The sequence below is a fragment of the Electrophorus electricus genome, chromosome 5 (assembly GCF_013358815.1).
Source record: "Electrophorus electricus isolate fEleEle1 chromosome 5, fEleEle1.pri, whole genome shotgun sequence".
Taxonomy (NCBI): Eukaryota; Metazoa; Chordata; class Actinopteri; order Gymnotiformes; family Gymnotidae; genus Electrophorus; species Electrophorus electricus.
This window is the reverse complement of record NC_049539.1, coordinates 26,656,603-26,678,242: the sequence shown is the minus strand read 5'-3', so window position 1 is coordinate 26,678,242 and position 21,640 is coordinate 26,656,603. Positions and strand designations below refer to the sequence as shown.

Here is a 21,640-nt window from a genome sequence, read left to right as displayed (position 1 = left end):
ATGATGTTCACTTCATACTGTGGCCAACAGAGAAGACACCTCTCCTACTTGCTAGCAAGACAATCTTCTATTGCCTCTGTGCTTCTTGTGATTCGATGTAATGTCATTGTATAACCGGGATTCAGCATAGCTCAGTTTGCTCAGCCTGGTTCAGTCTGGTTCAGCCTACTTTTAAAAGGCTTACAGATACAGTAGAGATTGGTTAGAGATCTTTTATCTGTTTCCAGACAAAAGCGGCTGATTTATCTTTCTTATTTCTTGTGCTGTTCTCTCTCTCTCTCTCTCTCTCTCTCTCTCTCTCTCTCTCTCTCTCTAACGCTGGTTTATCAGCTATCTGTGCTGTATCTGCCGGTTCTTGTCCCTGAGCGATGCAGTCATTAGCCGGGCCATCTGTGTCTGAAGGCTTTGGAGGGTTTGTGCCGTGCTCTGCGTGTGTGCATGATGGGTGGGGGGGTGTCGCGGACAGACGATCAATCGCGGTGCCACCCGGCGTGTTGACATGGAGTGACCCTGGAGACAAGCAAGGCCTGGAGCTTCTCAGTTTCTCGCCTGCTTACACATCATAAGACCCAGTGACACGGCGCCGGACGATTAAAGCCAATTGAAAAGGTGTCAGTCAGTTTTCCACACCCCCAGTGGTAATCATATTTGGCCCAGCATTTAATCCAGTCATGTATTTAATCTATTAGTTGTAGTGGAGTTTTTTTGGTCCATTCATTAAGTCTCCTTTTCCCATCTGAGCACTAAGGTTGTTGGATGCTTCTTGAAGACTCTACAATCTCTCCAGCACGGTGGCTTAGATGTTAGCATGTCTACCTGCCTCTCAGCACTGTGGTGTCAGGTTTGCATCCCTATCTGGGTGGGGTTTCCATGTTCTCTGTGTGGGTTTCCTCCCACGGTCCAAAAACACGGAGGCTAGGTCAATCTTAAATAAATTGTCCTGGTGTGTGTGTCTGTATGTCTAATAAAGTTGCCCTATTGTGAGCTATGGGTGTGTGTGTGTGTGTGTGTGTGTGTGTGTTTGTGTGTGTGTGTGTGTGTGAGTGATGATGTGTCTTCATGTCCAGTGGTGGATGGTGCTCTGTCCTGGGTGTTGTCCTCTCTCCCTCTCTCCACCTGATTCAGTCCCCCAGGTGGTTGAGAGGACACTGTGCGTGATTGGCTACCGCTTCTCACCGCCATGTGACTGGATGTAGAATCTTTGTGTGTTAATTGTAAAGTGACCTTGGTTTCCTTGAAAGGCACTATATAAATACAACTTCATTCATTCAAATTGGAAGCATTAGGATCTTAATGGTTCTCGGAGCCTTGGCTCAGAGAGTGGCTTCTTCCTGAGCGAGCAAGCGAGCATGGAATTGCTCAGTGCCCCGACAGAGATTGTTCCAGGCCACCCAGAGGCGGCCCGTACCGAGTGTTACCTCAGACAGGAGGCCCCTGAGACTCTCCCCTTGGAGACCCTGTAGCTTCATCTTGACAACAGCCAATAACACAAAACATAGTGTATCTGTGCTGTGATGCTGTTTCGATCAAGGAGGTCCTGGGTCTCTTTCATAGTTTATTTACTCCAGAATTAATTTATATAGTTTGGCCCAGGCTACTGTTTGCAAATTTATCAGTAGGATATACAATAAGCATTTGTTCAGTGGGATTATTAAGTGCTATTCCCATGAGTAAATCACTCAAAATATCTGCACCAGATGTCTTGTAGATCACCCATAAACTGGAATCAGTCGCCTGATCTTAGTGACATGCCGGCAGGTAGCACATTCAAATAAGATTTGTGTTGCTGTACAGTTCAGCTAGTTAAGTTGTCCCATCTTCACTGACAGCACACACTCTGATCTTACTTTGAATAGCCCTAACAACATTCCTTCAACATTCCTTTGACAGTCATTTATTCATTCTAAGATGCAGAGTGGTTAATCTGTAACCTGCGTATTTGCATGCAAGTGTTGCTAGTTTGCTTGGTTGGTACCTGAGTGACATTACTGGGGTTTTTTTCAGTAAACTCAGTGAGCTTCAGATGGAATTTTGTGTTCTCCGAAAGACAGTCAGCACACGTAGCCCCTGAACAGATCACTAAATCGCCCAGAGATGCTTGGCTGGTTTAAGTAGCCGTGTGGGACCCCGCGGGATGCATGCATTTCCCGCTCATTTTCATTCATGTTGATCACGTGGCTCTTAAGCAAGGAGAGCCTGTCCCATTGTACACCAGTGTCGATTTAGTCAAACGATTTATTATATTGTTTGAACAATTTATTTCTTACGTGAGAAAGCGAAATTGGAATGTGCTTCCATAGACTACAGAGCCAGAAATCAAACAGAAGTCATTTGCTCTCTTTGGAACTGGAAAAGGGGAGGAAAATTGTATGAGGAATTATGAATAGATTTAAGAGTGATTTTTTTTGTTGGGGGTGGGGGGTTAGCAAACTCATTCTACAGGAATTCTCTCCGCCATTATTGTGCACTCCTAAATCGAGTAGATGTCTGTTCATCTGCTGGAAGTCTCCACAAAGACGACTCTCTCTGTGCCTCCTCATTGCCTGAAGTGTCACCTGCAGTTACCTGAAGCTGTGCTGCTATTTCTGCTCACAAAAGCTCATTAAAGTTTCAAATCGCAGGCCCTGCGGTGTCACTGGCTGACGCCACTGTTTGTTCTAACGCAGAGAGCAGTGAGCCGGGACAGAACTCTGCATCCTCTGGAACCCAAGCTGTGGCCAGGAGCTCATTATTTGGACCATCACAGAAGGGAAACAAATTGGAGAGAGAGAGAGAGAGAGAGAGAGAGAGAGAGAGAGAGAGAGAGAGAGAGAGAGAGAGAGAGAGAGAGAGAGAGAGAGAGAGAGAGAGAGAGAGAGAGAGAGAGAGAGAGAGAGAGAGAGAGAGAGAGAGAGAGAGAGAGAGAGAGAGAGAGAGAGAGAGAGAGAGAGAGAGAGAGAAAGACTGAGAGAGAGAGAGAGAGAGAGAGAGAGAGAGAGAGAGAGAGAGAGAGAGAGAGAGAGAGAGAGAGAGAGAGAGAGAGAGAGAGAGAGAGAGAGAGAGAGAGAGAGAGAGAGAGAGAGAAAGACTGAGAGAGAGAGAAAGACTGAGAGAGAGAGAGAGAGAGAGAGAGAGAGAGAGAGAGAGAGAGAGAAAGACTGAGAGAGAGAGAGAGAGAGAGAGAGAGAGAGAGAGAGAGAGAGAGACTGAGAGAGAGAGAAAGACTGAGAGAGAGAGAGAGAGAGAGAGAGAGAGAGAGAGAGAGAGAGACTGAGAGAGAGAGAGAGAGAGAGAGAGAGAGAGAGAGATTGGGTTAGTTGTGTGTCATAGATATATTTTAGTATGGCACTATGATTCATGTTTGATCTGAGTCAGTCTTGCCAGTTTATCAGTTTCCCCACAGACTTCCCTTTGAGGACGGGAACCAGGCTCTCGCCATTTTGAGATAAATGGCTTTAAACGTTGCTTTAGGATTCATCTCAGCCCTGTTCTTCCCCAGTTAATAAATGTCCACTTGTCCAAAACCTGAAATGCTGAGGAGTGAGCTAATTCATTCTAAAGTGCAGGAGAAGCATTGGTGTTAGCTCTTCAGCCTGCAGTGATCTGGAAAGGGTGCTATGTGCACCTTTTCAGTATCAGGTACAGGCATCCTTCACTTTGGTCTGAAGGGAAGTGTCCCAGTGGGGGAGGGAAAAGCGCAGGCCACGCCTCCTGCCAGAAGCTGCCTGGTTCGCTGTGAAGCCATCCCACAGCCAAAGGTGGCCCAGACAACAACGCTGACCTTGATTCAGTGCCAGGTAGCTGAACATCCGATGTGGAGATCCAAAGCATGGCAGGGAAAGACCTCTTGGGTGTACGCTGGCCCAAAAACAGTGCAGGGAGGCGTAGTGATGAATGAGAGTTCAGGCCCACCTGTCCCCCTGCTGCCAACCATAAACACATTAACTAAAAGTGAGTGTATGAGGCGTCTCAGGCCGAAGACAGGGAACTCAATTTGGGCACCACAGAAGTGCCATTAAGGTTGGGTGAGGCTGCTGTAATTACACTGGGTGAGACAGTGGTGTAGAAGATGGATGGCGATGATGGCAGATCATGCCAGCCGGGACTGCAGCCTAAGAATAGACTTTTTTCTTCGGGGCGGGGCTTAGATGTTTATATGTTGGTTTGTAAACACACATGGAATTTGCGCTCAGAAAATATGACCACATGGATATTGCAGGAACATTGTTTGGAAACACATGAAAAGGCAGTACTGTGAAAAGTCGGATCCAGTCGGATCCAGTCACTAGCATGCAACCCTTGTCTCACCCTCCAGTTCTCCATGTAAACACTTCAAACATCACCCTGAAACTTCACCTCCCCTCTGTGGGAGCTTCCCAGGTTTTTCCTCAATGCTTGCCACAACATTCCGACTCCTCTCCATCTAGACCCAGCAATTGCTGGCAGCAATATCTCCGCAATTTTCACTCCCTGGGTCTCCACAATTTTTTCTCAGATAAAAATAAATACTAAATAAAAGTCCTTTCAGAATAAAAGATGGTAACAGCTAAATCAAATGTCTCATGCCGTGACTGAGTGATGACCCAAAGACACCACACTTTTTGCTACTTTTTTGCTAGATGTTGTCTTCGAAACCGACATCTCTCTGAATCGGAGTGGACGTGCAATACTGGCACCTTGTGCCTCTGTTCCTCCACTTTCTGAGTGGTGGTGACATTGACCACTTTACTCAAAGATGTTTCTGTCTACTGCTTTCAGAGGCAACATTGATTCAGCAGGGCAGATAGGAAAATGCAAAAATGTACGATAATCTAATCCAGTCCTGAAATTCTCCTTGGAAGGGTTCAAACAATGTTCCCTTATTGTGTTACATAGTATCACAAAAACATTTGAAAGACACGACCACACCCATCCACTAGAATAACCTTCTAGAAGTAAGTGGTTGTGTCTCAGTAAGAACAGATCCTGGATCAGTGTATACCATGGTGAGTCTATTACCTAATTTTGGAGTCAGGGTTATTTAGGCTCTCGCCTGCCTGCCCTGAGTCCATGTTCTCCACAAACGCTACATCACATTGCACCATTCAGACAAGGCCAGCAAATCATTGCTTGTGTTAGTATACGTTCGTTCACGCTTAGCACAGATCGGCTGTTCTCCTCAGGCCAGGCTACTTGACATCGTTGCTTCTTATCTTGTGTGAGCTTATCTTGTGTTATATATAGCAACAAATCTGCTTAATTAGTGACAACAGCTGAATGTTCGGAAGAGAAAAGATACGGCACGGTCAGGTTGAAATGATTCTTCTTCGAAACGAGCTCTCGCTTTTGCTTCTTTTCAGAGCCCCTTTCTACCCTCCGTCCAAGGGAGGCCGACCGCCTTCCCAGCACACCTCCCACTCCCAAACGACTGGGATTTTGTCCTCTTCACAGTGCTTAATTGCCCCAATTAAATGTTGTCCAAACTGAGAGTGCACCATGTCAAGAAGCCATCAGAAGATGAGAAAAAGAACAACAAAAGAAAAGCGAGGCACGGTCTCGCGCTGTGCAATTATCTCCGTGGGACAAAAGTGTGTTTTCTGCGTGCCTGCTGCTCATGGCAGCGCCCTAGTTTCTACACGTGTGCTAATAACAGAAAAGGCACTTTTGTTATGTTTTGTTTTGGCTGTGGTCCTGCCTCTCTGCTAAGGGAGGGCAAAGAACAAATGTGAGAAATTGCTGCGGATTCCTAATGGCTTCTCGTGGTGTGGTGTGCTTTCCCGATGCCCTCTTAATGGCCAAGTATGCTAAAGGTGCTAAATGTGTCCAAATCAGTCCCCATAAATCTCATTTGGTAGTACCCTTTAATAAATGTAACATATGGAACCTATTAAGCCAGCTCCCATTAGGATTCTAATGCTGATTTCAGCAGGGTGGTTTGGATTGCTTCTCTGTCCTCGTGCCACTCCACTTCCATCCAAGAGCGATGGCTACCTACTTAGAGCTCCGTGTGCAGGACGGGAATAGTACGCACCGCATTTTGTGTCCCTGGCAGGATGCTGCTGGATGCCAATGCATTCCAGCACTCCGAAATCCAGAAGTGTTCATACAGCCTCATATGAAATCATGAAAGAACATTGTCCTCCAAACTGCCTTGATCGCCAACCCCACCCCCACCCCCCCTCCCCACCAGCACATTTCCCTCATCTCCCATCATTCTCTCCACCCACCAGAGGCGGCACCCGGTCCGGTGAAGACGGCTGGTGAGGGCTCGCCAGCAGGCTCGCCACGCCTTCGCGGGGACTCGGACCGCTACTGCCAACTGTGCAATGCTTGGTTCAACAACCCGGGCATGGCCCGGCAGCACTACGACGGCAAGAAGCACAAGAAGAACGCGGCCCGCGCTGACCTGCTGGAGCAGCTCGGCAAGACGCTGGACGTGGGTGAGATGAAAGGTACCACGTTACTGCTGCCTGTCAACATTATTATCAATGCCACTCTGTACGGTTAAAGGCAAATGGAGTCCGTTAGCTAGCATTTAGGCAAATGACTCCTGTTAACCAGTTTTGGCTAGCTTTCACTCAGTAATTTCATTAACATTTCATTAACAGCCTGAAATTCTTCAACACCAACAAAGCAAAACATTTGATCTTAAGCTCATTTACTTAAATGTGAGTGTTGGAAAGTCTCTGATGGTATTTTGAAATGTGTCCTCCATTTCATACTGGTTCACTGAGCATGTAGCATGCATGTAGCATGCAGGCCCAGTTTAGACACCCAACCAAGAACAGCCTCTGCAACTCCTCACGTTTTTAAAATGAGGACATCCATTCTGGAATAAGGAGAACTCTAGGCTGCGTTCCCATAGCAGTGCCTTTTGTTTATATTGCTGTTTGCTTTATAGCCACTACCTAATATACTCCAGCAAAACGGATGGTGCCATTGACAGCTATTTGCGTCCAGTGTCTATGGATATATAAATACACAGCAGAGTTGAGTTGGCAGAAAGCCACAGGTTTAGACTTGTAAAGTGCTCCTGCAGGAACACAGTCATGGACCATAAGCTGTTTGGGTCCAGGAACTGGAAAAGCCAAGTTAAACCTGAATTTTCGTACTTTATCTCAGCTTTTCCCTGTAGTTTCTTAAAATAGAGCGGACTGAGCTGAGTTAGACCAAGTGAGCTATTTCCTGACTGGCTAATATGAAGTGACAATACTCCAAACATACAAAATATTTCACTTGCTTGAGTCTGCGGTTTTACACTGTAAATGTCTTGAGATCTGATGCAAGAAGTTCACATAGCTGCAACTTTTATCTGCAGCATTCTGCAATGGTTTCATCTAGTCATGAATCCTGGGACTGGACTGGGGTTAAAACTGCCTGCCAGCTTGTTCCTATCATGTCAGTCAGCACTTTGGTGCTGTTGTGTCTTTGTTACCTTAAAACAGCTAAGGGTATAATGCTGGTGACAAAAACCCTGTAGAATCTCTCTCTCTCTCGCACACACACACACACACACACACACACACACACACACACACACAAACAAGAGATGGCTTTGAACCAATTGAAGAAGAGCCAGTATGACACTGCAACACAAAAAATAGGCACTGTTGTATGACACATTGTGATGCAACAAAGGCTATCTCCATAGAAACAGAACAGTCCAGGGACTCAATGTTGGTGCTAAGTTTCATCTAGAAACGATATCCTGGTCACAGCTCCTAATGGCGAATCTCCATTGAATAGCTGGATGTTGCTTTGTATCTATCTGGGAACGCAGCCCAAAAACGTGTCAGGTTCCGTCACGACCAGCTGCAGTCACGGCAACCAGCTGCAGTCACGGCAAGCAGCTGCCTTTCAGCTGCCATGCATAGATATCACAGTAATGCCAGTAAGGCTCCCTCTAACATGCTCCAAAAATGTCGACGGCCAAAGTACCTAGTCTCCTTGCCTACCGGCCCCCCCACCCCACCCTACCCCACCCAGCCAAGGGAAAGGGGTAATCATGCTGGCATCCAGCACTGCCACACAGATCATGCATTTCTAAACATCCATGAGGTGCCCTCCAACCGGTTGCCTGCGAATTTACATGATGTCAGTGACAGGGATGAGCCCTCCTTTTCGCTCAGCACATGGGGTTTTCTCCGCTCAACAGAGCACACAGGCCTAGAGCTCATCCTGGCCTCTCCCCGAACCTAGAGAGGCAAAACCGCATCTATATCCAGCAGCTTCAAGCAGATTTGAGAGGTGGAGGTTATTTTGGCCTTGTTTTTTTACACATGGGTAATTTTCAGCCAGCTGACTGAGCAATGCTTACACTAAGCAGAAATTTCCATTAGAATCTAATGGTAGAACTGGGTGGACATGTGAATATTGCTTAGGGTTTGTAAGTCAGGACTTACAGGAAGGAAGTTTTACTTCGCTGGTCTTGGCTAATTCTGTTTAGTGATGAGTGATGCATTCATCCGTGTGTGTAGCACCAAACCAGTCGGCCCTTTCAAGCGAAACGTTAAGAGATTGCACTTTAGCTGTTATGCTCTCCACAAGCTTGCATGAGGATTAATGAGAAATGCATGAACTAAAACGGATAAAGCCATAGATTTTCAGAAATTACATGGAAACATTTTGTACTCTAGTGAGTTTTTATGGTCGCCTGCAAAGTATATTCCCGCTCGGACCGACGAAGAGTGTCTGTCCTAAAGTCTGCTCGCAGGATAGAACTGAGAAAGCATTTCCGGCTCCCGCACGGGCGCCCAACGGTATCGGCTTCCCCGGCGTGCCGCAGTAACTCAGACAGAGTGGCGCGATTACCGTGGTTAAACCCTCCGCAGGCCATGACTCGCTGTGGCCCCCGTCTCGGGCTGCAGAGACGGAGGTAGCCAGGACGAAAACGAGGGAGAAGGCCCTCCTGAAGCTGCCTCACCTCGGCAGCCAGCTTGCTAATGTCACACGGCCATTAGCCTGGCCCATAAATGCCAGTGCGGACATGGCAGAGAGCTCCCCTTGGACACTAATGAGGGCCCGTCACCACGGCAATTATCAATTAATAACGATGCGGCAAATCATCCTAACGAGCAGAGCGAACGGGGGGAAGAAGGCATGAGGGAGAGAGAGAGAAAGAGAGATGGTGTGATATGTGCTGAGGAGTGCTGATGGACTACAGCAGTAGAATGGTGAGATTTGGCTGCTGGCACACTCATCTTTTCACATAATTTCACCCAGCCACAAGTTCAGCAGTCTCTCTCTCTCACTCTCTCTCTCTCTCTCTCTCTCTCTCTTTCTTTCTCTCTCCCTCTTTCTCTCCCTCTGGAAGGTCTCTCAGCTTCTGTATCTTTTCTTGTCTTCTCCTGCCGTCCCCCACCTGGTTGCTGCTCCAGTGTGACCCCTTTAGATGCTTTCTACTGCAAGGTACCGAAGCAGCAGAAAGAGGGAGATAGTCAGAATGAGAGTGTGTGTGTTTGTGTGTGTGTGGGGGGGGGGGGGGGGGGGGGCTGCCAGACTTTGAAGATTACCACATGATAAAATATTCATAGCTTTTCGATAGAGTGCCTTGTGCCTGTGTCTGTTGGTGTGCTTGTGTGTGTGTGTGTTTGTGTGCATGCACACACACTGTACCCTCAGCTGCAGCAGAGCCCACTTTACACGCTGGCCATTATCTGTTGCACACTGAGGATTGTGGGAGGTTGCCCTCCGAAGAGTCCGACGTCCGCCCCTGAAAGCGAGAGGCAGCTGCTACGCCAGCTCTGATTCTCGCTTTGATCTCTCTGTGACTCTGCTTCACTCTCTCTCACCCTCCACTCAGGATTCGCACTCCTGCCTTCAGAGGTCAGTCTCGGGGAGGGGCGTCTTCACCCAGCCAAAATACAAGAACCGGCTCGATTACACGGCGACGAGCCCGTGACCCCATGACATCAACGCCACGCATCAGGTGATCGTGGTGTCGGAGCCTTACAGAGGCAAGCTCATTGAGATGAAGACGTGTAGGAAGCCATTGTTTGGCTAAGCGTCCTGCATCGGTTCACAGAAGAATGAAAAACAAACGAGCAAGTAGATCGCTGCAGCGTCTAGGGCCATCCATCTGTGATGGGGCCAGCCACTATAAAGCCTACTAATGCACCTCCTTTTCTCTGTGTGTCTCTCTGTTTATCTTCATCTTTGCTGCTCTGTTGTCGCCCCACTCTCTGTATTCAGCGTGCACAAGCGGACCCCGCCCAACCCACCCCCACCACCCTAGCTCCACCCGCAGTCATCAATAAAGCAGGGGCGGAGGAGTGCAGGCTCTCCCTAGGACCTCAGCGCTCCGCCCGCAAATGGAAGCAGCCCTTCGGAGACGATTCGTGTGTGCGCGTGTGCGTGTACATAGCCCATGTTACGCCGGGCCCACGTCACGTCTCTCGTGCCAGCTGACCGCCCCCATTAGGTGACTCTGCAGCCGGAATTCTAAGCACCCCAGGTTCTGTCACAGCACCGAGAAGAGGCCGTTTTTTCCATGGAATTGGGCAGAGCGAGTCCGATCGATCCAGAGCGTCGTGCCCGACAGGATAAGGCGTCACCCCAGCCAGTCCCACTCTATCATCACACGTGTGGTTTTAAAAATTTGCAAAGAAACCAGCTGCTCAGAAGACACCCGGTGCTTGAGGCCACATGCCAAGGAACCTGTAAAAAGAATTTTCCTTTATCACTGGTTTTATCTTTCCTTTGTCTGCTGTGGTCGCTAAAAGGAGACGCACTTATTATGCCACGGGGCTGTCCGGCTCCGTTTCTCTGTTCCTCTGGTTCTCCCTGTAAACTCTGAGTGCTTGGCTGATCATAAAACTGATCTTTTCTACTATTCACAATGGAACTGCCGTGGGACAAATGGGCACCGTCAGAGGCTTGCCCTTTGTCTTTGAGCCATGGTCATCGTGGCTCACCTCAGCATGGTAGCTAGAACAAATCACTATATGGTAGAGGGACAAGGCAGTTTATATATATATATATATATATATATATATATATATATATATATATATATATATATATATATATATATATATCTATATCTAGAGAGAGAGAGAGAGAGAGAGAGAGAGAGAGTTTCCAGAGAAACAGGATGTTTTGGACAGAGGTCCTTCATCAGTTGTGCAAGATGTGCTTACATGTTCTTCACTTTGCACAGCTGATGAAGGACCTCTGTACGAAACGTCCTGCTTCTCTGGAAACTCTGTGTACTTTACTTCAGTTTCTAATATCTCTACATCTCCTACTACAGTACACTGCAGTTACTCACCTAGAATCTTCTGCGGAGTTTATATATATATATATATATATATATATATATATATATATATATATATATATATATATATATATATATATATATATATATATACACACACACACACACATATGCGTGTGTGTCTGTGACATCTGATCTGAAGTTCCAGGTTACAGGAAATGTATTTTAGAAGTATTTTAGTAGTGAAATCTAGCTGGCTGTCATCAGCTCTGTCACCTTCTATCATGTGATGTCTTCTTGGTTTCAGCTCACTCAGACTGGGGCTGATTAAAAAGTCCCGTTGGAATTCCGATTTCCCTTTCAGCTGTGGAGCAGAAGCTCAGCCATGGCATCCGCTACACTGGCGCGTTATATTTTCTCCATAGTACTGATTGCAGCAGATCTTTCCAATGGACTGATGTCATCGCGTCAGCGATGGCTTTGCTTTACCTCTATCTGCCTGCCTGTCACTCAGCGCTGGCGACAAATTGCATCTCTTTGTATGCCGTCGTCTGGGGCAATTAATTTGAGATGCAGGAGTTGAAATTTGCAACGTTCCCCTATCGTTCTCTAATGTCCTTGTGAGTTGGGGGCTTTGCACATCTTAATTTCTCTGATTAGGCCCCCTCCTTCCACTTCAAAAATAGTGGTAGCAGCTTCTCTACTGACTGAGACCAGCTAACCAAAATGGTTAATAGATTTTTGGGGCGGGACAAAAGCTGACCCTGGATCAGTCTAAAGCATCAGCTGTTTTCCAGAATAAATTCTTTAAGGTCATGGTGATAGATTATAGAAACAGAGTAACTCAGAATGACTGACAGCTTAGAAGAGTTAAGTGTTATCCACCTGACCTTTAATGCACTTGATATGTTTCATTGATTTTTTTAAAGAATATTGTTTACTTCTCAAGTACAATTAGCATGAACAATGGATAATTAAATCTTACGGGAGTTTTCTATAGAGCTTACACCATGCCAGCCTGCAGTTAGTTCATTCTTTATATGCTGCTGTTGCATGCTGTCACATTCTGTTTCCTTTCATGATGCTCCAGTAATCTGCTTGATCTGGGTTACCAAAAAGCATCGAAGTGTAAAGATTATCGTAAATGAGAGAGAGATAAGCGTGATGCTTGCTCTGTCATTTAACAATGACTCTGTGTTATGATGCTTTTGGGAAAGCCCTGGCTGCTGGAGAATAGCACTTGGGGGTCTTAGAAAGTTTCTTCTGTAACCGTAACAGTCCAGAGCAAGTTCACGGTTCAAGGACACTTCACTCCGACCTGGATACACGTCAGAAGAACTTACCCCTGAGTTGAGTTTTTAAAGCAAAGCTCTTAGCACTTAGACTCAGTAAGGTGAGATGCTAATTAGACTGTGTCAAAGTATTTCCCATCTGCTAATATTGTTTTAGCTTCAGGCTCTTTTCATTTGACACGGATGATAAATTTGATACAGTTACATAAATGGATCAGCATGATCAGATTTTTTTTTCACACCATCTGCCTTTTATTGCACACATGTGGGTTTTTAATTCTCACCCTGTCTTTTCAAGCACCTTTACACGCCCCTTTCATAACAGGCGGTAACCGGTGTTATTCCATTAGAAGGCAGGCCATCAGAAAACAGCATGTGACAGTCCAGTAGCGATCCAGGCATCCAGCAATTGCCAACGCATTTGCCCCCAGCGCTGGGCCACGGTTAGCACGCTGGGCCCCTGGGCTACCATAACCCGCTCCCTGATCATGAACGGAAACCATGAGTCCGGTAAGATCATTGGCACCCGCTGTCTTTAGCCACGGTAGTTCTGGCTCTGTCCAAACATGCCCACCACTGCTTGCCAGAAAGAGCGCAGGTGGAGCTTGGTGAAGGCCGGCCAAGTGCCGTCACCTTCTCGGCTGTTGGGCGATCGCAGGCAAGAGGTTTCGGGGGAGAATGGAGCCAGACTCGGAAGCCTGCGGTAGAAGGCTCACGAGCAGGACCTATGCAAAGGCGCTCAGAGAGCAACAGCTAAAGTGGTCGGACACGGCCTGTCGTTGTGGTTACCCGGCAAGGAAAACAGCATGGACCAGGCAAATCCCACCTTTGGTTTTGAGACAGGATCGATAGATTGTTTCTCAGATGGAACAGACAGACCAATGACAGTCTAATGATGTAGTTGGGTTAGTGACGCCATGCTAGACGTCGCCAAGGAACCTGTAAACGTGTATTGCATCTCTCCAGATAGGTTGCATGTGTCTGTCCAGTGTGACAGCTTTTAAGAACATGTCTGAGAAAAGTCAGTAAAATGGGTCACATTGGCTGAAAGTTAAATCTGAGTAGAGGGAAAATGAAACCGCTGTAGGTCTCAATTTATCATCTCTGCTGAAAAGTTTTTGGGTTTTTTTGTACACAGGGCACTGGGGAAGATATAATGCCCGCGCCTCAGTTGTAAGTAATACAAATAGTGAGGAGGCTCCGGTCTGACATGGAGTCCTCGGAGAAATAATTGTGGCTCATCTCCTAAGCAAGTTTTCGCAGACTGGTAGAGATGAGACAGCCGCGAGTTTCGGAACGCTGCCAGACTCCCGCCGGTTCATTGCCCACGTGGCTAGGGTGGCATGCAGCATTCTGATGGATGCCTGGACACCGTGGCACTGTTCTGCTCAAGGCACGGGCCCAAGTGGTCAAAGCAGCAAGGCTAAGCTTGCCCCTGTCTTAGAGGCAAATAAAGTGAAAAAAAAATAACACTCTGGCCTGTGTTCACATATCTTCTCAGAGTAGCAGTGCTGATCCAGGATCTGCTCCTGTCAGCTAATAAATAAGACATAAATCTGATTTAAACCAGCACTCTTAGACTAAGAAGGCTTGTGAATACAGGCCACTATGAAAATCCCTCTGAATTTCACATTAAAATTCTGAACGCCACACCACATAACGCTTACTTATTTAATTTGATACTTTATCCACTTTCTAACTTTACTAACTTACCTTCTTTGCTTATTGTGGCTGAGTCCCCAAACTAAGTAATTAAAGCAGCTTTCCACACATCTCATTTTTGCAGCAGGAGACATTTTTGCCATCGGATCCAGGATTTTTTTTTTGGTCTGTGATACTTGGGAGGAGTTTTTTTCCTCTTATCCTTCACTCTTCATATCCCTCTCGGAGCTCAGTAATAATCAGGCTCCTGGGCTTTTGGGGCTCGGTCTCTATCTATTGCTCTCCACAATCCAAACCAGAAGGGCAACGGCGTGAACTGGCACCACTGAAGCCTGATGGATGAGAGTCAAGAAGAATAAAACTGGACGGTGCAACACCAAGGGGGTGTTCGTGTCGCCCCAGTCTTCTCCACAGAGTTGGAGAGCAGAACGTTGGTGTCGTCGCCCAAGATGGTTCTACTGTCGGCCAACTGCCATGATGCCATGAAGTCAACAAACGGCAAACTGCCTAACAGCAGGACAAGGTGGTGGGAGGTTCTGCAGGCCCCAATGCCCAATGTGATGAAGTCTCCGTGGGAGCCAAGCCATGGCCTGTTGCTCTGGCTCCATCTGTAGTCCAGCGCCAAGCAACAAAACGGCGGGCCTCTTGGACGTTCCAAATGTCACTCCGAGCACACAGAAGTGGGGAGGGGAGAGAAGAGGATGTCTGCGTCCCGCCGGGTGCCTGTCACAGTTCACCGAGTGGCACCGTCTGCAGCAGGACCACTGAGATGCAGTGGAAATGGAGCTCAGTAATGCCTCTATGCTGTTTAATCGCACGCATGCGTTCACAGCCATGCAGGCATGCACGCACACACACACATACTCATGCACACACACACATACACACACACACACACACACACACACACACAATTGTGTCCTCAGGGAGAGATAATCAGGAAAGTCGATCAGGCAGAACTAGCAGCCGTGGAGGATAGTTAACCCACGGCAATCCACAGCTGAAATAAAAATAGAGAGAGCGAGAGATAAAGCAAGAGAGAGTGAGTGAGAGAGAGAGAGAGGCCTCATTGACCTGATCTTCTCCCAGCCTGCTTTATTGGCACCGTGGACACCTGCAGGCCTTAAGGACACCGAGGTTGCAAACCGGTCTGAAAGACACTGTGAATACAGACCTGTTTGGAGGACACCATGGACACAGACCGCTCTGGAGGACACCATGGACATAGACCGTTCTGGAGGACACCGTGGACATAGACTGTTCTGGAGGACACCGTGGACATAGACCGTTCTGGAGGACACCGTGGACATAGACTGTTCTGGAGGACACCGTGGACATAGACCGTTCTGGAGGACACCGTGGACATAGACTGTTCTGGAGGACACCGTGGACATAGACCGTTCTGGAGGACACCGTGGACATAGACCGTTCTGGAGGACACCGTGGACATAGACCGTTCTGGAGGACACCGTGGACATAGACCGTTCTGGAGAACACCGTGGACATAGACCGTTCTGGAGGACACTGTGGACACAAGCTAGTTTGTACTTTCTGCCAGCTACTTCTATTTCAAGGCAAACTCTGAGGTGGCACTTCTCTGCTGTGCTTATAACACACTGTAGTGACTCACGTGTGCAGAGGGACTGGCTTATCTGGAAATTACTTCGCAATTAATAATGACACGACCCAATGTCGTGTCTCCTAATTACTTCAAATAAAAAATCTGAAAGCATCATATTTTTTTATCTGCAGTTGGACATGATTGATGTTAGCATTAGTACAGGAGCTTGTTTCCTTTATCTGCTCCCCCTGGGCTGGATTTTGTTGTGTCATGTCGTGACATGTGCGGTGTTTTACGTCTGCATTGATGCTGCATTGTCATGACTCATGGTGTAATGATGCACCTATGTCGCGTTGCCTTCTGGCCGCACTGCACTGCGATGTCTTACAGTAGTAAAACTTGCCTCTGGTTCTCTCTGCAGGACTGAAGCGCAGCTACACGTGTGACGTGTGCAGTGTCACGCTCAACTCAGTGGCGCAATACCACGCTCACCTGCAGGGCTCCAAGCACCAAAACAAGTGAGTACCCCTTGCACGGCCGCGTAACGCCGCAGGACAAACCGCAAGGCCATATGTACACACATCTGTCCTAGACACAGAGTGAGGCTTGGCAGGACCAGCCAGGGATAACGTAGCAGGCTAACACAACCAGTGTGGCGTGGTTCCCTCCGGTCTGGGGTGGCAGTTTTGGACGTCTATGGTGTTGGAAAGGCAAGGATGGGAATGATGCCAGGCTGTTCTTACGAGCAATCCGGCTACCCTCCACTTCAGCTGTGAGGAGCCCTTTTTTGGCAGGTTTAAGCTCTGCAAGCCTTTTGGGAAGATGGCCGAACTGTAACACCAGCTGCTCGACCAACATCATGTAAATTAGTCAATTTTCCCAAATTTCGGGGTTGAACAAAAAAAGAGAAAAGAGATGGGAGGGAGGAAAAGGAAGAGAGTGAAAGGGAGAGTATGAGAAGGAGACAGTGAGGGAGAGAGAGAGAGAGAGAGACAGAGAGAGAGAGGGAGGGAGGGAGGGAGGGAGGGAGAGGGAGAGGAGACCGGCTGTAGTATAGTAAGCTTGGCACTGCCCCTGTTGCTTTGTTTAGCCTCCACTACACCATGGACAGTCTGGAAGCCATTACTTCCTTAATGTGTCTAATTGAGCCACTTTCTCTGCTAACACTCCCGTGATAATCGCCAGCCATGAAGCATGCAGCAGTAAAATTATTTGATGTCCTCTAAACTTCAGGCTTGTCACAGGAACGGCAGTGATCTGGGACCAGGTTTTGCGCTTAGTTGCCTAATGAATTTAGCTAGGGAATCTGAACCATGATCAGGTTTTAAGATGAGATCATTTAGCTCACATTAGTGCCTGTTCAGCACTATAGCTTTCATTCCATTCTTGCATGCACAACAGTGGCCTACTGAACCTGGGCAGTGGTTACGCTTTAAGACTGCAGGAATGCCTCCTTATTGCTGTATTGTTAAGCCGAACCATAACAACAGAACCGGCAAAATAGTGCAAAAGTCCTCTTGCACCTTCGGGATCGGCGTAGTCGGCTCTCTAATGGTGGTCAGTTGGCATTCATATTCCACATACCACTCACCTGAAAGCACACTGAATTCATGTCTTTACTGTTCGCCAGGCATTAGCCCACACGTTAACATTGGCCCAGAGGCTTGTGTTAACCCAGACATTAGCATTAGTCTACATGCAAGCATTAGCCCAGAAGCTAGCATTACCCCAAAGCTTGCTTTAGTCAAGACACTAGCCTTAACCCATTGGCTGGCATTTGCCCAGAGGCTAGCATTAACTCAGACATTTGCATTAGCCTGCATGCTAGCATTAGCCCAAACGTGACCTGTTACTGTTTGTCCATTCTCCTCATGTCTGACTGTGACACTGTGTCATTACCTGTCTTGTAATTTCCCAAATGCTCATCTTCACTCCTAGGGGTGATAGTCCAAAATAAATAAAGCTTTTGAAATTTGAACTGAATAAATTTCCAGCATGTGTACTGGCTGTTCGCACAACGCACTGTGGGAACATACCAGGTGGGTGTGTGCTGGCGCATCCCAGGCAACACGGATACGATCCACAGATTCACGTCCAGTAAGATCCATCCTGGGCCCAAATACCAAGGGACGGGACTCGTCCTCGTCCCAAATACCGAAGCCTTTCCTACTTCCTGCTGTAGCCACTCCTGCTAGAACAAAAACACTTCGGTCTTAGCAGTATGACTCCATAAATGCATATCTCACATCACTAGTATCAACATATGCTTAATTCTATTATTTTGTTATTCTCAGTTAAATGTTTGGGGTGTTTTATGCCATCATAGCAGTTTGTAGATTAATTTCAAGTATCAGGTTATTAGAGACCTGAAGTGTAACATTCATATCACCATTAATGTAGTGGGTGCAGGTTACTGTATGCATTCTGGTTGCCTGTTAATTCAGTTTTATTGGCATATTTTGCAGGCATGGGGGCAGGGATTCTGAAACACTATTCAGATTTAATTCACTGGGTGTGATCTCCATGGCAAAGTGCGAATTTTTTTTTTGCTGTTCTGAACTTCCTGCTTTTACTCATCAAGGAGGTGATAATGACCTACTAATGACCTAATGAGAGAGAATTTGACCGTGATGGCATTAAAGAGTCTGGGTTGTGTGGTAGGGGAGGGGGAGGATACTAACAGCTAACATGCCTTAGTCCTCAAACTGGAGAAGGCACGGCACTTCTGCTTCCGACTGAAGGACTCTGCACGCACGCGCACACACACACAGCAAGTGGCGCTCGCACGCAAGCATGCGCACCCGGTCCTCTGGCTCAGTTACGCCTTCCTGATCCACCTTCCCCGTCCCTCCACCCAACCCCGCGTCCCTTCATGTCTCCCTCGCTATCTCTGCCCCTCCTGTCTCCTGTACACTTTCTTCCCCTCTCTCTTTCTTCTGCCTACGCCCCCCCTCCCCCATCCTCCCTTTTTCAGCTCCCGTGGGTTCTCCATCCAGGGCAGAGCAGCTATGTCGTGTCACACTGCTACCCACCTCCAACCGCCATGTCCCGCACACTGACTCTCTCACGCACGGGTCCTGAGCCATGTGACACACACATACACAAACACACACACACACACACACACACACACACACACACACACAAACACACACGCATGCAAACACAGATGGGCATATTTAGGCAAGGCCTTGCAAATGTTCTCAACTGCAGCGGGGGTTGGAGAGGTGTGAATGCGTGTGTATGTGTGTGTTGGCCAATATGCTCTAGGCTGTGCTTCAAGCAGTATTCATAAAATGTCAGCTCTCATAACTGTCACTCTGTTTATAATCGATTTTGGCACACAGGTGGTCCAGATTAGATTATTTTACACTTTGTTGCACCTCACCAGGCCCATAATTCAGATTTAATTTGAGAAACTTGTTTACATAAATAAATCAGTAAATTGCCTAAATTCCAGGGTCCTGCAGGGGACACTGTAGCAGAACTGCAGACTGAAAATGACTCTACGATGCAAAGTGTGTGTGTGTGTGTGTGTGTGTGTGTGTGTGTGTGTGTGTGTGTGTGTGTGTGCACATCTTGTTAATTCTGCAAGCTCAATGATGGACTCCAATTCACACTCTTGGTGATGGATGATGAAACAAAAAATCTGATCACCATGAGTGGCTCTGATCGATGCTCTCCTGACAAGCAGAGAAGTCTTTCCCCCTGCGATAGACCCACCACACCTCCACTACAGCCAATTACTGTTGCCGTGACCATTCTCAAGCACACAGTCGAAACCAGACTAGCACGTCTACAAAATTGGAATAGATATTCATTGTTTATTTAGTTATTATTTATTGCTCTTTACTGTTTATGTGGTTGCTGTTGTAGTGTCCACTGTAGGCCAGAGGAGGATGCCCCCCCCTTTGAGTCTTGGTTCCTCTCAAGGTTTCTTCCTCATGCTCTAGGGAGGTTTTCCTCGCCGCTGTCATCCCTTGGCTTGCTCACTGGCGGCTTGGACTCGGACATTTGTAAAGCTGCTTTGTGGCAACAGCTGTTGTAAAAAGTAGAAATGACTTTGACTTTGACCAGCTCCTCTATCATTTTATCACTTTCTTCTCCTTCACTACCTTCTCCCTCTCGGGTCTACAACTATACAAGAGAATCCATACTGAAAAGGCTTTTTGTACATCTCACATAGATGTACAGGCCTACATGATTGACAGTATTAAGCAGACAGACAGACAGATAGATAAATGGATAGATAGAGAGATAGATAGATTGATTGAGGTCACGGAGAACGTGGGAGGGGTCACGGAGAGCGTGGGAGGGGTCACGGAGAGGGTGGGAGGGGTTAAGGAGAGGGTGGGAGGGGTCACGGAGAGCGTGGGAGGGGTTACGGAGAGGGCGGGAGGGGTTACGGAGAGCGTGGGAGGGGTCACGGAGAGGGTGGGAGGGGTGGTCCCTGATCTGCAGTTTTATGGTTCTCAGACAATGTCCCTGCTGCAACCTTTCCATTTTCATCCAATATCGTCCCCAAGACATTGTCCTATTAGTCTCGTTTGAAGAAATTTGATTCCCATAATAATACAATAGGGAAAAATATTTGATGGATGGTACAAATTTTGTGTGTGCGTGCGTGCGTGCGTGCGTGCGTGCGCGTGTGCGTTTGACGATACAAGACTATGCACAGAGCCATCTCAAGAGGGGAGGAGGGCAAAAGCCTTGAATCTGGCCAAAATGTTGAAACATGAGAGGAGAACTGTGATATAATGGAGCATTTCTTTGTTGCAAATGGCATGGATAACCAAGACAGAAAGACGTCAGTTCTCATTAGCGTAGTCGGTGCACAGACATACAGTTCAATGAGCTACAGCTCAGTTCGGACAGATACAGTAGTCGCTCATATGAAGTTAATGGATCTACTTAAAAACCTCTTTAACTTGAAACCAAGTGAAATTGTCCAGTGATTTAAATTCAACTCTCGCATGCAACAGCCAAACAAGACACTGGAAGAATATGTGGCTGAGCTGGGAAGAACAGTTCAGAAAATCGTAACTGTGACACTTCACTGACAGACATGCTACGAGATTCCGAGTGTGTGGAATAAATGACAATGATATTCAGAGGAGGTTATTGTCAGAGACAAGTCTCACGTTTGACAATCCAAGTTAAAACTAGATACCGGTTGTAGTGTCACATTAATGAGCAAATCCATCTTTAAAGAGAAACAAGAAAATGTTCAAATGCCAGACCCCAAGGACATTCCAAATGAACTTCAAACTTAGAATGAAGAGGACCTTGAACTGTTGTGTGTGGCTGATATTAAAGTTCATTATCATCAACAGCAGAATATACTTCCTCTCTATGCTTGAAGGGTTTGGCCCCAGTCTGCTAGGGAGGAGCTAGTTAGAAGAAATGAATCTGAACTGGGAAGATATTAAACTATTGAAAAAAAGAGATTCTGAAATTACAAGTGCTTTCCAAGCATGAGGCAGCGTTCAGAGAGGAACTGGGAACACTGAAAGGTGGAAGAGCCACAATTCTTGGTGCACCCCACACAATCCTGTTTTTCAGCCAAGAACTTTTCCTTTCGCAATGCGCCAAAGCTGAAAATTAATTGGCTATTGAAAGAAGGCATTAACACTCCTGTTAACCATTCAGAATGGGCTGCCCCAGTAGTGCCCATTCTGAAGCCAGATGGTACTGGTAGGCTTTGCAGTGTCTATAAACTGACTATAAATAAAGTCTCTTTCTTGTAACAATACCCCATACTGAAAGTGGACTTATGTGTGGCCTTGTCTGGGGGCCAGCAGTTTTCAAAGCAAGATCTCAGTCATGCTTACCAATAAATACTTTTCGTTGAGCAATTCAAGAATTACCTGACACGGTATACATACCATAATGTTCACATATAATATTTTCCCTTTTTGAGTGTCTTTGCCAGTGGCAGTATACTTAGAT

At 47.0% G+C, this 21,640-nt stretch overlaps 1 protein-coding gene across 1 annotated transcript in view; it reads left to right on the top strand.

The window, feature by feature from the left end:
• The window catches only part of zmat4a (zinc finger, matrin-type 4a), an 85,621-nt gene that overhangs the window by 50,798 nt on the left and 13,183 nt on the right, over window positions 1–21,640 (top strand). The window contains exons 5-6 of the mRNA XM_035525872.1: window positions 6,189–6,410; window positions 16,113–16,209. Coding sequence (XP_035381765.1) covers window positions 6,189–6,410; window positions 16,113–16,209 — 319 coding nt within the window. The remainder of the gene's footprint in view (window positions 1–6,188; window positions 6,411–16,112; window positions 16,210–21,640) is intronic.